Raw genomic sequence first — 13,222 nt, 5'->3', positions numbered from 1 at the left:
CTGGCTTTATACCACCCTATCTATATGCTACCCTAGCCTGTCCATATACTATACTAGCCTGTCCATATACTATACTAGCCTGTCCATATACTATACTAGCCTGCCTTTATACTACCCTAGCCTGTCTATACACCTGTGGATCAAGGCTGGTGTGAGGAAGCGAGCTGGTGTCGCCACTATTTGTCTTCAGGCCAGGTCCAGAGGCGCAGGTGCTGGCCTGCGGACCATGGCTGAAGAAATAGTGGCGAGGCACCACAAAAATCTCCACCCAGCCACCTCCACTGTCAACATGGGCAGGGAAAAGTGGGTGAAGTCAGGGGCAGAGCCAAGGGGAGGGGGCGGCAAAATGAGGTTTTGCCTAGGGTGTCAAAAATCCTTGCACCAGCCCTGGCTGTGTGTTGAGTTATTTTGAGGGGACAGCAAATTTACACTGTTATACAAGCTGTACACTCACTACTTTACATTGTAGCAAAGTGTCATTTCTTCAGTGTTGTCACATGAAAAGATAGAATAAAATATTTACAAAAATGTGAAGGGTGTACTCACTTTTGCGAGATACTGTACATGACTCTTCAGACAATATAAAACATTTTCCATATCAGTTTTAGGTTGGGTTCACACTGACGTACGAAGCGGCTCACAGCAGGGGGTCCGGTGCATTTTTGTTCACCATTTCAGGTCCGATTTTGGTCAGAATTTTTGGCTGAATTCGGACCTCAAATGGACCAGAAGACACACAGGACTCCTGTGCAATTCGCTCCGCACCCATCCCGAAGATGTGTGAATCAGCTCAATAGAGAGCCGGTGTCTTGCCGAGAAAGTTCCCTCGGCAGATAAGGACCCCCCTGTACTGCGCAAGCGCTTGTGCAGTATGAATGACTAGAAGCCGCCAAAAATAGCCGAAGATGAAAATCTTCAATCAGCTGTACACGGCGCCTGCGCCCTGGGTCCAGGTTAAAGCCCCACCATCCAAGTGGACCTAGAGGGGGAATAGAAAAGTGGCGAGCGAAGCGAGGCCGTGCCCGAAGCGTGACGAGTGAAGCGAGGCCGCGAGGGGCCCTCTTACAGGCGCCGTGTACAGCTGATTTCTTCTCTATTTCGCTTCGGCTATTTCCGCCGGCTCCTACTGCTAAGGCGCTGCGCCTGCGCAGTAGAGGGGGGTCCTTATCCGCCAAGAGGAACTTTCTCGGCAGAACACCGGTCACAGTCTTCTGACATGTGAATTGGATGCTCACATCCAATTCGCAATAATGTGAACCCAGCCTTATGGGGTTTAAGTCAATTTAGGTTGGTTTATTAAAGATATTGGTCAATAAATGAGCTGTCTAAACCCAAAACACTGTAGCTTTGCCTTTCCATTCCAAATTGTCCTGTGTATTACTTGAGCAACGTTCAAATTTCTATATGTAATTGGGTTAACTAAGTCTATAGCTCTAAGCAGTCATGGTTCTTCACATTATAAAAAGTCTAAATATGGAATTCCTCACATTATTGCTCTTTTTACTTTTCCTTGATACATTTTTGTATGCTTTATGTTTATAAAGAAGAACTTCTGTATATTATTTTCCTTTTCTAGGTAACGCTGTTATACTTTTTTTTACAGTGATATATGCTGTAGGTGGAAACGCTGATGGTCAGCTCTGTGTCTTCCCATTCATTTATAAATCCAAGTGGTATTCTGACTGTACCAGTGTTGGGACCTCTGATGGGCGATTCTGGTGTGCTACAACAGGAGATTATAGCAAAGATAACAAGTGGGGATACTGTCCAGAAAAATGTAAGTGTTGTGTTGGTCTTGCTGATGATGTGCTGTGGGTTTAGCAAAACTCTACACTTATATCTACATTAACAGAACAGTTGTCATGTATAGGCCCCAAAATCTTATAGAAATTATCTGTGGTCCTGTTTAACCACTTGACAACTGGGCACTTAAACCCCCTTAATAACCAGACCAATTTTCAGCTTTTGGTGCTCTCACATTTTGAATGACAATTACTCAGTCATGCAACACTGTATCTATATTATTTTTTTTTCCTTTTTTTCACACAAATAGAGCTTTTTTTTGGTGGTATTTAATCACCGCTGGGTTCTTTATTTTTAAGAAAAAAAAAACAAAAAAATCTGTAAAAAAATGCATTTTTCTTCGTTTCTGTTATAAAATTTTGCAAATTAGTAATTTTTCTTCATATATTTTGGCCAAATTTTTTTACCGCTACATATCTTTGGTAAAAATAACCCAAATCGGTGGATATTATTTGGTCTTTGTGAAAGTTATAGAGTCCAAAAGCTATAGTGCCAATATCTGAAAATTGATAATAGAAAACTAATGCGCACAACCACATTCTCAAAAATTCAAGGGCACAAAGATGAGAGAAGCTGCCAACATAAGAGGTGGCCTCACCCACCCTAATGAGTAGCATAATAACAGTTAAAAGTATGTGGCGCTAGTCTAAATTTGCCGCTCATCATAAATCTCCAAAGAAATCTCAATGTTTCCTTAATACACAATGGACAATATTATCATCTCCCATTAGGGGGCAGCTAAATCAACCAAAATGTTAAATACTATTAAACATACCTAATCATCAAATTAAATCATCCAATAAATGATGTGTTCCTCAATCAAACTAAGTGAAAAAAGTGGCCAAAAATACTTTTAGAACACAGTGGTACTAATGAAAATTAAGCAACGGTTCCTCAAGCTGTGTCATAAAATGTGCATAATTTTCTTCAGCATAATAAATAAGAACAAAAATACAAAATAAATATTGCTGATGAATAAATAATACCAGAGTAACTGACATGCAATAATAAATATGAAAGTGCAACTCTATATCATCTATGTAAACAAAAAGTGATCAAGTGCATAAAAGTGACATTGGTGCAGAGCCGTGCATAAATATAAAATTACGACTCTGAAATGAACTCCAAAAATATATATATAACACCTCTTCCACCTAAAAATAATTCTTATAAAATAGAAAACTGTGACATTAAACTGTGATCAAGTCCAAAAATTGTATTGCTTCATGCAGTGTGATTTGAAATGTCCATACAGATGATTAATATTGGTGCTGGATTCATTCACTTGAAAAAAACGGTGCAGCACACAAGTGTTTCCCCCAGCCTCTCACCTTAATCAGCAGCCCCCAATGGGCCAAGTCAGGCAGATAGTTAATATTTAACTGTAAGGGATGATGATCCAGCAGCCGTCCCCTTCTTCCAAAGGATGTGCGTGGGTCAGACTCTCACTAACTAGTCACCAGCGCTCCCACCGACCCCAGAATGATAATGAAGAAGGAGATGCTTCCATAGTGAAGTAATTCCAATACAAGTTTATTGTAAAAACATAGTAACTTACATATAAGAACGAAACTGTCAGCAGAAGTAACAGCAGAGACAATACAAGCTTCCGGGTACTGCCGTCCCCTGGAAGCGTCGGCACCTGGCTCCTCCTACCCTGACGCGTTGCGTCACACCACGTGACTTTATCAAAGGGATGAGGAGTCCGGTGCCTGTTAGCCAGCTTATAACAGCGCCACCGTCATGGCAACGATGTCAACATTGATTACGTCCGATCCTGTGTGTATGTTTAAAACCCACTCCCTACATATTATTGACATAACATTATCAATGCTGCTTCATACATAATTGATCAAAGTAAAAAGTTCATTTAACAATAATAACACATAGATACTATACAAAATTTGTGTAATGACAACATTGATTTTTTCTTCTATGAATTTGGTCTCATAACCCTTCTGGACAAATCTTTGCCCAATCATTTTGGCCTGTTCTAAAAATGTTTCTTTACTGGTGCAGTTTCTTCTCAATCTAACCAGCTGGCCTTTTGGTATGTTCTCCAGCCATACTGGATGATGGCAGCTATCTAGAGGCAGATAGCTGTTCCTAACAACTGCTTTGAAATGCGTTTGAGTAAGTATCTTATTTCCTTCTTTCTTTATTTGGAGATCAAGGAAGTTGATTTGCTCATCACTGATTTCCCATGTTAATTTTATACCTTTACTATTGGTATTGAGATTAAAGCAAAAGTCACTAAGGCTTTCTCTATTGCCGCTCCAGATTATAAAAATATCATCAATAAAACGTTTGTAAAATAACAATTGTTGCGGTCGATTGTTGTAAAGTGCTTCTTCTTCCCACTCCGACATATACAAGTTAGCAACACTCGGTGCATACTTTGCACCCATTGCAATTCCACATATCTGTTTATAATATTTGTTGTTATGCCAAAAATAATTGGAATCTACACTATATTTCAAACATTCTAGTATAAATCTCCTTTGCTTGCATTTCAAGTTGCTCAGCTTTCTCAAAGCCCACTTTGTTGCCTGTATAGCCTCATCATGGTTGATGACAGTATACAGGGATGAGACATCTGCTGTTGCCAGATATACAAGGTCGTCACTCAAGTTCACTTCATTGAGGAGTTGGATAAGATGTTTCGTGTCTCGTAAATAAGATCTCGTAATCTTGACCACTGGTTGTAAAAACCAGTCAATATATTCACCGATTCGTGCTCCCACCGAATTAATCCCATTCACTATAGGCCTTCCTGGGGGCTTGAATTTATCCTTGTGTATTTTCGGTAGCGTGTAAATTACGGGTACCTTACAAGTTTTTGGTTGTAGATACGTGGCTTCTTTTTTGGTTAGGAGACCTTTATCCACTCCTTTCTGTATCACCTTGGCAAGTTCCTTTTTGTATCTCGTCGTTGGGTTGTTTAGTAATAGCTGGTAAGTGTCTTTGTCATTGACCTGATGGTTGAGTTCCTCATTATAATCAACTTTAGATTGGACCACTATGGCTCCTCCCTTGTCGGCCTGCCTTATTACAATATCATTTCTTGCTTCTAATTTTTTTATTCCATTTTTTATACTTCTGGACTCCCGCACATTTCTTATTTTCAATTCCTGTAAATCACTTAGAATCATCTTTTTAAAAACTTCTATGTGTCCATCATTCCCAGTAGGTGGATTAAAAGAGATTTATTCTTCAGATTACTATATACAATCCCACTATTGTCCGGTATTTTCGCACCTCTTTTTTCTAGTGGATTACTGAGCATGTATTTTTTTATATTCAGACTCCTGATGAATTTATTGATATCTACATACGCATTGAATTTATTGAGGTTCTTTTTTGGGGCAAATTTAAGTCCTTTATCCAGGACCTTAATTTCTTCCTGTGTTAATTCCACCCCACTAATATTAAAGATGCCCTCCCCTAGTATTCTCTTTTCCTTTTGTTTCTTGATTCCTGCTCGACATCCTCTTCTCGTTTTTCGTTTTTTCCTTTTCTCTTTTCTAGAGATCTTCTCGGGGTATTCCTTTGTTGCTCCCCCCTGTCTTGATCTCTCTGCCCTTCTTGTTTCCTGTCTTCCCTTCTCCTCATTCTTCTGTCCGGACTGGGATTTGAGGTACGTCTGTCGTGTCTCCGTGGAGGACCCTCTCGATACTGGCATCTTGGAGACTCTCGATGGCGTTGTTCTAAAAAACGGTACGGTGTTCTCTCTCGTTCATATCTATTCGAATACTGTGGGGATCTCCCTCTATCATCTAGCCTTTGTAACTGTTCATATCTATTTTGTATCGGAATGGTAAAGTGATCAGTGCGTGGGGGAGAGCCTCCTCTTCTATTGTCATATCGGTAATATCCATTTCCAGGTCTTTCATCTCTTCTTATTCTATCAGGATATGGATTATTCCTTTCGCTATAATTCTCATAATTTCTCCACCTGGGATATGGAGATCTTCCATCCCATGGGGACTGATGGTATGGCCTCCCTTGGTAATTGTTAGAGTGTCCATTACTCTTCCAGAAGGGTTTTTTCCAATTATTACCCTTCCAGCCCTGTTTCTGTTGAGGGGTGTTGTAGGTGTTGTAATTTGCTTGGGTCCCATTGATAGGCGTGGGTTCATCAATTTTTCTTTCTTGTGGAATCTCCATCATCTTTACTTCTTTAACAGGGGTACTGTTATTGGAGTTGATAATCACTTCTTCAGTTTTGTTCTGCCATTTAAACACAAGGTCATCATTAAAATCCTTTATATCTCTATTTTTCGTGCAGCTGTTTCTTTGTCTTTCTTTTCCATGTCACGATTCAATTGTTTAGATAACACAATCAATTCTGGTAGTTCTTTTGAAGGTTCTAGAGTAGTTTTAAAAAAAGAAGAAATTGAGTTTTACATCTACTGTTACGCTACAGAACTATGAAATAGAAGATTTCATCTCGTGTAGGAGTGAAGGTGTCGTTTATCTCTTGGAATGCCCCTGCCGGATCCAATATGTCGGTAGAACCAAAAGAGCACTGTGGATAAGATTAAAAGAGCATGTAAAAAGTTTTGATAAACATAGTCTATCCAAGCACTATGCACAGTACCATAATAGTGACCCTTCATCTTTGAGAGTGTGTGGAATAGAGAAATATAAAGCCCATTGGAGAGGCGACAATAAAATTATCAAGATCAGTCAGGCTGAGTCAAGATGGATCTATGAATTACGCACTTTAACGCCGTATGGACACAACGTAGAATTCGATCTTAACTGTTTTATCTCTAACTTTTAATTGGAATTTTATATTTTGTCGTTTTAATTTGATTAATTTGAAGGAGAAATTTTATCACAGCTAATGATTTTGGTAGATGCTTGAAATATTGTGTCCGTGGATTGTGGATCATAGGTTGGAGAGTTTTTGGTCCAATCAGCAAATTTCTTGTCTTGTATTGAGATGCTTTATCTCTAACTTTTAATTGGAATTTTTTATACATTTCATATCTTGTGGTTTTATTTTGATTAATTTGAAGGAGAATTTTTATCAACAGCTAATGATTTTGCTAGATGCTTGAAACATTGTGTCCCGATATTGTGGATCACAGGTTGGGGAGGTTTTGGTCAATCAGCAAATTTCTTGTATTGAGATGAAGATCAAACTATGGCTTTTAATAAATTTTGATAGTCATCACCGTATGTAAATATCTGGCAAATTGGTTTATTGTTTTATTGTTTTAATGTGTCCATCATTCATTTTATATTTGAATACTTTTAAGTGTGAAGCAAGATACCTCCAAGCTAGTGACTTTCCCCTATACATCAGCTGGATTTGTTTTGTGCGCCTTTCTGCCTGGTGGATTAATTATCTAATAGATGACTTGTTCTGAGTCACTACTAGATGGCACAAGTTTAAGACACCTCCTAGCTAGTGATTTTTCCCCATTCATTTGTTTGATATACTCATTGTTTTCCTGCTAGATGTTGTAATTATCTATTAGATGCCATTTCCGGAGTCACCACCAGAGGGCATGAGTGAAAGGAATGCTATAGCGTATACTGTGATTTTTTTCATTACACAAATTTTGTATAGTATCTATGTGTTATTATTGTTAAATGAACTTTTTACTTTGATCAATTATGTATGAAGCAGCATTGATAATGTTATGTCAATAATATGTAGGGAGTGGGTTTTAAACATACACACAGGATCGGACGTAATCAATGTTGACATCGTTGCCATGACGGCGGCGCTGTTATAAGTTGGCTAACAGGCACCGGACTCCTCATCCCTTTGATAAAGTCACGTGGTGTGACGCAACGCGTCAGGGTAGGAGGAGCCAGGTGCCGACGCTTCCAGGGGACGGCCGTACCCGGAAGCTTGTATTGTCTCTGCTGTTACTTCTGCTGACAGTTTCGTTCTTATATGTAAGTTACTATGTTTTTACAATAAACTTGTATTGGAATTACTTCACTATGGAAGCATCTCCTTCTTCATTATCATTCTGGGGTCGGTGGGAGCGCTGGTGACTAGTTAGTGAGAGTCTGACCCACGCACATCCTTTGGAAGAAGGGGACGGCTGCTGGATCATCATCCCTTACAGTTAAATATTAACTATCTGCCTGACTTGGCCCATTGGGGGCCGCTGATTAAGGTGAGAGGCTGGGGGAAACACTTGTGTGCTGCACCGTTTTTTTCAAGTGAATGAATCCAGCACCAATATTAATCATCTGTATGGACATTTCAAATCACACTGCATGAAGCAATACAATTTTTGGATTTGATCACAGTTTAATGTCACAGTTTTCTATTTTATAAGAATTATTTTTAGGTGGAAGAGGTGTTATATATATATTTTTGGAGTTCATTTCAGAGTCGTAATTTTATATTTATGCACGGCTCTGCACCAATGTCACTTTTATGCACTTGATCACTTTTTGTTTACATAGATGATATAGAGTTGCACTTTCATATTTATTATTGCATGTCAGTTACTCTGGTATTATTTATTCATCAGCAATATTTATTTTGTATTTTTGTTCTTATTTATTATGCTGAAGAAAATTATGCACATTTTATGACACAGCTTGAGGAACCGTTGCTTAATTTTCATTAGTACCACTGTGTTCTAAAAGTATTTTTGGCCACATTTTTCATTTAGTTTGATTGAGGAACACATCATTCATTGGATGATTTAATTTGATGATTAGGTATGTTTAATAGTATTTAACATTTTGGTTGATTTAGCTGCCCCCTAATGGGAGATGATAATATTGTCCATTGTGTATTAAGGAAACATTGAGATTTCTTTGGAGATTTATGATGAGCGGCAAATTTAGACTAGCGCCACATACTTTTAACTGTTAATATCTGAAAATTGATCACACCTGAAGTACTGACGGCCTATCTCATTTCTTGAGACCCTAACATGCCAGAAAAGTAGAAATACCCCCCAAATGACCCCTTTTTGGAAAGAAGACATTCCAAGGTATTTAGAAAGATGCATGGTGAGTTTTTTGAAGTTGTCATTTTTTCCCACAATTCTTTGCAAAATCAAAATTTTTTTTTATTCTTTTTTTTTTTCACAAAATTTTCATATTAGCAGGTTATTTCTCACACACAGCATATGCATACCACAAATTACACCACAAAACACATTCTGCTATTACTCTCGAGTACGGCGATACCACATGTGTGAGACTTTTACACAGCATGGCCACATACAGAGGCCCAACATGCAGGGAGCACCTTCAGGCGTTCTGGAGCACCCAGGCCAGTTCTGACATTTCTTTCCTACATGTAAAAATCATCATTTATTTGCTAGAAAATTACATAGAACCCCAAAACATTATATATTTTTTTTTAGCAAAGACCCTAGAGAATACAATGGCAGTCATTGCAACTTTTTATTTCCCACGGTATTTGCGCAGCAATTTTTCGAACGCGTTTTTTTGGAAAAAAAACAGTTTTGTGCTTTAAAAAAAAACAAAACAGTAAAGTTAGCCCAATGTTTTTGCATAATGTGAAAGATGAAGTTATGCCGAGTAAATAGATACCCAACATGTCACCTTTAAAAATTGCACACGCTTGTGGAATGGCACCACTTTAAAATTTTTAAATTTTTTACTGGTCACATGTTTTGAGTTACAGAGGAGGTCTAGGGCCAAAATTATTGCTCTCACTCTACCGATCGCAGTGATACCTCACATGTGTGGTTTGAACACTGTTTTCATAATGTGGGTGGGACTTACGTATGTGTTCGCTTCTGCATGCGAGCACACGGGGACAGGGGCGCTTTAAATTTTTTTTTTTTTTTTTATTGTTCATTTTACTTTATTTTAGTTTGATGCTTTTTTCCCCCAAAATTTTTTTTTGATCACTTTTATTCCTATTACAAGGAATATAAACATCCTTGTAATAGGAATATGGCATGACAGGTTCTCTTTACAGTGAGATATGGGGTCAATAAGACCCCACATCTCACCTCTAGGCTGGGAAGCCTGAAATAAAAAAAATAAAAAAAAGATCCTGGCTTCGATCGTAGCGGTGAGTCGGTAGAAGCACCGGAGGGCGGCGGGAGGGGGGGACGTCCCCTCTCGCTTCCCGTAAGAACGATCAAGCAGTGAAACAGCCGCTATGATTGTTCTCATGGTGTAGGGAATCGCTGGCTGAAAAAGCTGATATCTGAATGATGCCTGTAGCTGCACCCATCATTCAGATATCCCCACACAAAGTCAAGGACGTCGTATGATGGCCGGCGGGCGGGAAGTGGTTAAAACGCATTTTTTTTTTAACACAAAGTTGTCCATTTATACAATATTTCTAACACATAGCATGTACATACCAAAAATGACACCCATATGGTATGTATATGGTACCCATATTGTTGTAATATGGGTACCCCCCAGTTGTGATTAAATACCACATTGGTGGTATTTAATCACAACTGGGGGGTTTTATTTTTTGCTAAAATATGAAAAAAGACCGAATTTAAAAAAAAAAAAAAAATTTTTTTGTAAATACAGTGCCTTGAAAAAGTATTCACACCCCTTGAAATTTTCCACATTTTGTCATGTTACAACCAAAAATGTAAATGTATTATATTGATGATTGTATGTGATAGACCAACACAAAGTGGCACATAATTGTGAAGTGGAAGTAAAATGATAAATGGTTTTCAATTTTTTTTCTTTTCAAATAAATATGTGAAAAGTGTGGCGTTCATTTGTAATCGGCCTCCTTTACTCTAATACCCCTAACTAAAATCTAGTGGAACCAATTGCCTTCAGAAGTCACTTAATTAGTAAATTGAGTCCACCTGTGTGTCATTTAATCTCAGTATAATTACAGCTGTTCTGTGAAGTCCTCAGAGGTTTGTTAGAGAACCGTAGTGAACAAACAGCATCATGAAGGCCAAGGAACACACCAGACAGGTCAGGGATAAAGTTGCGGAGAAGTATAAAGCAGGGTTAGGTTATAAAAAATCTCCCAAGCTTTGAACATCTCACGGAGCACTGTTCGATCCATCATCCCCACCACCCCCACCGTGAAACATGGTGGTGTCAGCATCATGTGGTGGGAATGCTTTTCTTCAGCAGGGACAGGGAAGCTGGTCAGAGTTGATGGGAAGATGGATGGAGCCAAATACAGGACAATCTTAGAAGAAAACCTGTTATAGTCTGCAAAAGACTTGAGACTGGGGCGGAGGTTCATCTTCCAGCAGGACAACAACCCTAAATATACAGCCAGAGCTACAATGGAATGGTTTAGATCAAAGCATATTCATGTGTTAGAATGGCCCAGTCAAAGTCCAGACCTAAATCCAATTGAGAATCTGTGGCAAGACTTGAAAATTGCTGTTCACAGACGCTCTCCATCCAATCTGACAGAGATTGAGATATTTTGCAAATAAGAATGGGCAAAAATGTCACTCTCTAGATGTACAAAGCTGGTAGAGACATCCCCAAAAAGACTTGCAGCTGTAATTGCAGAGAAAGGAGGTTCTACAAAGTATTGACTCCGGGGGGCGCCATACTAATGCCCCCTGCATTTTTCACATATTTATTTGTAAAAAAAATTGAAAACCATTTATCACTTTCCTTCCACTTCAGAATTATGTGCCACTTTGTGTTGGTCTATCACATAAAATCCCAATAAAATACATTTACGTTTTTGGTTGTAACATGACAAAATGTGGAAAATTTCAAGGGGTACGAATACTTTTTCAAGGCACTGTAAGGAATTTTTCTCCTTCACTGAAGTTCACCGATAGGTGGTGGCACTGATAGGCGGAACTTATGGGCAGTATAGTTGGGCACTAATGGGCATTAATGGGTGGCACTGGGCACTAAAAGGCAGCACTGATTGGTGTCACTTGCTGGGCACTGCTAGGGCTGCACTGTAATCAGTGCCCTAATTGTCTGTACAGTCTCCCCTGCGAGGAGATGCTGCTGATCGGCTCTCCTTACATGCTGTCATTTACATGTGATTGACTGTTATTGGACACAGCAAATCACATGGGTAAAGAGCCACATCATCGGCTCTTTACCAAGATCGGGGTCATGCTATCATTGCTGTGTCATATTTGCCTTGCTTCATAACATCAATACAAGTTATAAAAACAGGTGACAAGAAGACCTAGTGCTAAAGTACCTCAAAAACCAGGGTGACTCTGTAGGTACTCAGTAGTAGGGATGAGCCGAACACCCCCCGGTTCGGTTCGCACCAGAACCTGCGAACGGACCGAAAATTCACACGAACGTTAGAACCCCATTGACGTCTATGGGACTCGAACGTTCAAAATCAAAAGTGCTCATTTTAAAGGCTAATTTGCATGGTATTGTCCTAAAAAGGGTTTGGGGACCCGGGTCCTACCCCAGGGGACATGTATCAATGCAAAAAAAACTTTTTAAAACGGCCGTTTTTTCGGGAGCAGTGATTTTAATGATGCTTAAAGTAAAAAAAAAAAAAGTGAAATATTCCTTTAAATATCGTACCTGGGGGGTGTCTATAATATGCCTGTAAAGTGGCGCGTGTTTCCCATGTTTAGAACAGTCCCTGCACAAAATGTCATTTTTAAAGGAAAAAATCTCATTTAAAACTGCTTGCGGGTTTAATGTAATGTCGGGTCCTGGCAATATGGATGAAAATCAGTGAGACAAACGGCATGGGTACCCCCCAGTCCATTACCAGGCCCTTTGGGTCTTGTATGGATATTAAGGGGAACCCAGGACCCAAAATAAAATAAGGAAAGGTGTGGGGCCACCAGGCCCTATATACTCTGAACAGCAGTATACAGATGGTGCAAACAAGACAGGGACTGTAGGTTTGTTGTTAAGTAGAATCTGTTTGTAATTTTGAACGGGTACATTTTTAACGTGTTTAGCTCCAGCCAAAAAAATCTTTTTTTAAGCTTTTTGGAAAACATAGGGAAGGGTTATCACCCCTGTGCCATTTGTTTTGCTGTCTGTCCTCCTCTTCAGAAGATTTCACCTCACTTTTTGTCCCAATGACAAATGTTTTTTGAAAATGTGGGTTTTTTTGTGGAACAAGGATTGGAAACCATCAGTGGAAAGGAGAAATGTTTTTCCCATATTAACTCTTACAGGAGAGAATTTCCCTTCCTAGGGGTAGATTTCATCTCACTTCCTGTTGTCTCCTTCCGTTTGCAAGTAGGAGTCGTTTGTAAGTTAGATGTTTGAAAGTAGGGGCCTGCCCTATATACTCAGCAGAAATTTGGGCCTTAGGTGTTGTTGTGGCCACAACACTGTAAGCCCTCACAGGGCCCTGCTGTGAAATATTAGATCAAGAATTGTAATTACATGCCCCTGTTGAACAGGGGCAGAAAAATTGGGCCTTTGGTGGTGGTGGTGGTGGTGCTGGTGCCACAACACTGTAAGTCCTCACTCGCTCTTGGTGGGTGCAGAAATG

General features: G+C 39.3%; 1 protein-coding gene across 1 annotated transcript in view; it reads left to right on the top strand.

The window, feature by feature from the left end:
• Positions 1–13,222, top strand: part of LOC141102916 (matrix metalloproteinase-9-like) — a 116,548-nt gene that overhangs the window by 86,697 nt on the left and 16,629 nt on the right. The window contains exon 5 of the mRNA XM_073591954.1: positions 1,604–1,777. Within this exon, the coding sequence (XP_073448055.1) occupies positions 1,604–1,777 (174 nt within the window). The remainder of the gene's footprint in view (positions 1–1,603; positions 1,778–13,222) is intronic.

The sequence above is a fragment of the Aquarana catesbeiana genome, linkage group LG07 (assembly GCF_042186555.1).
Source record: "Aquarana catesbeiana isolate 2022-GZ linkage group LG07, ASM4218655v1, whole genome shotgun sequence".
Classification (NCBI taxonomy): domain Eukaryota; kingdom Metazoa; phylum Chordata; class Amphibia; order Anura; family Ranidae; genus Aquarana; species Aquarana catesbeiana.
The sequence above is the reverse complement of the archived record's forward strand: the minus strand, read 5'-3'. Positions and strand labels throughout refer to the sequence as shown.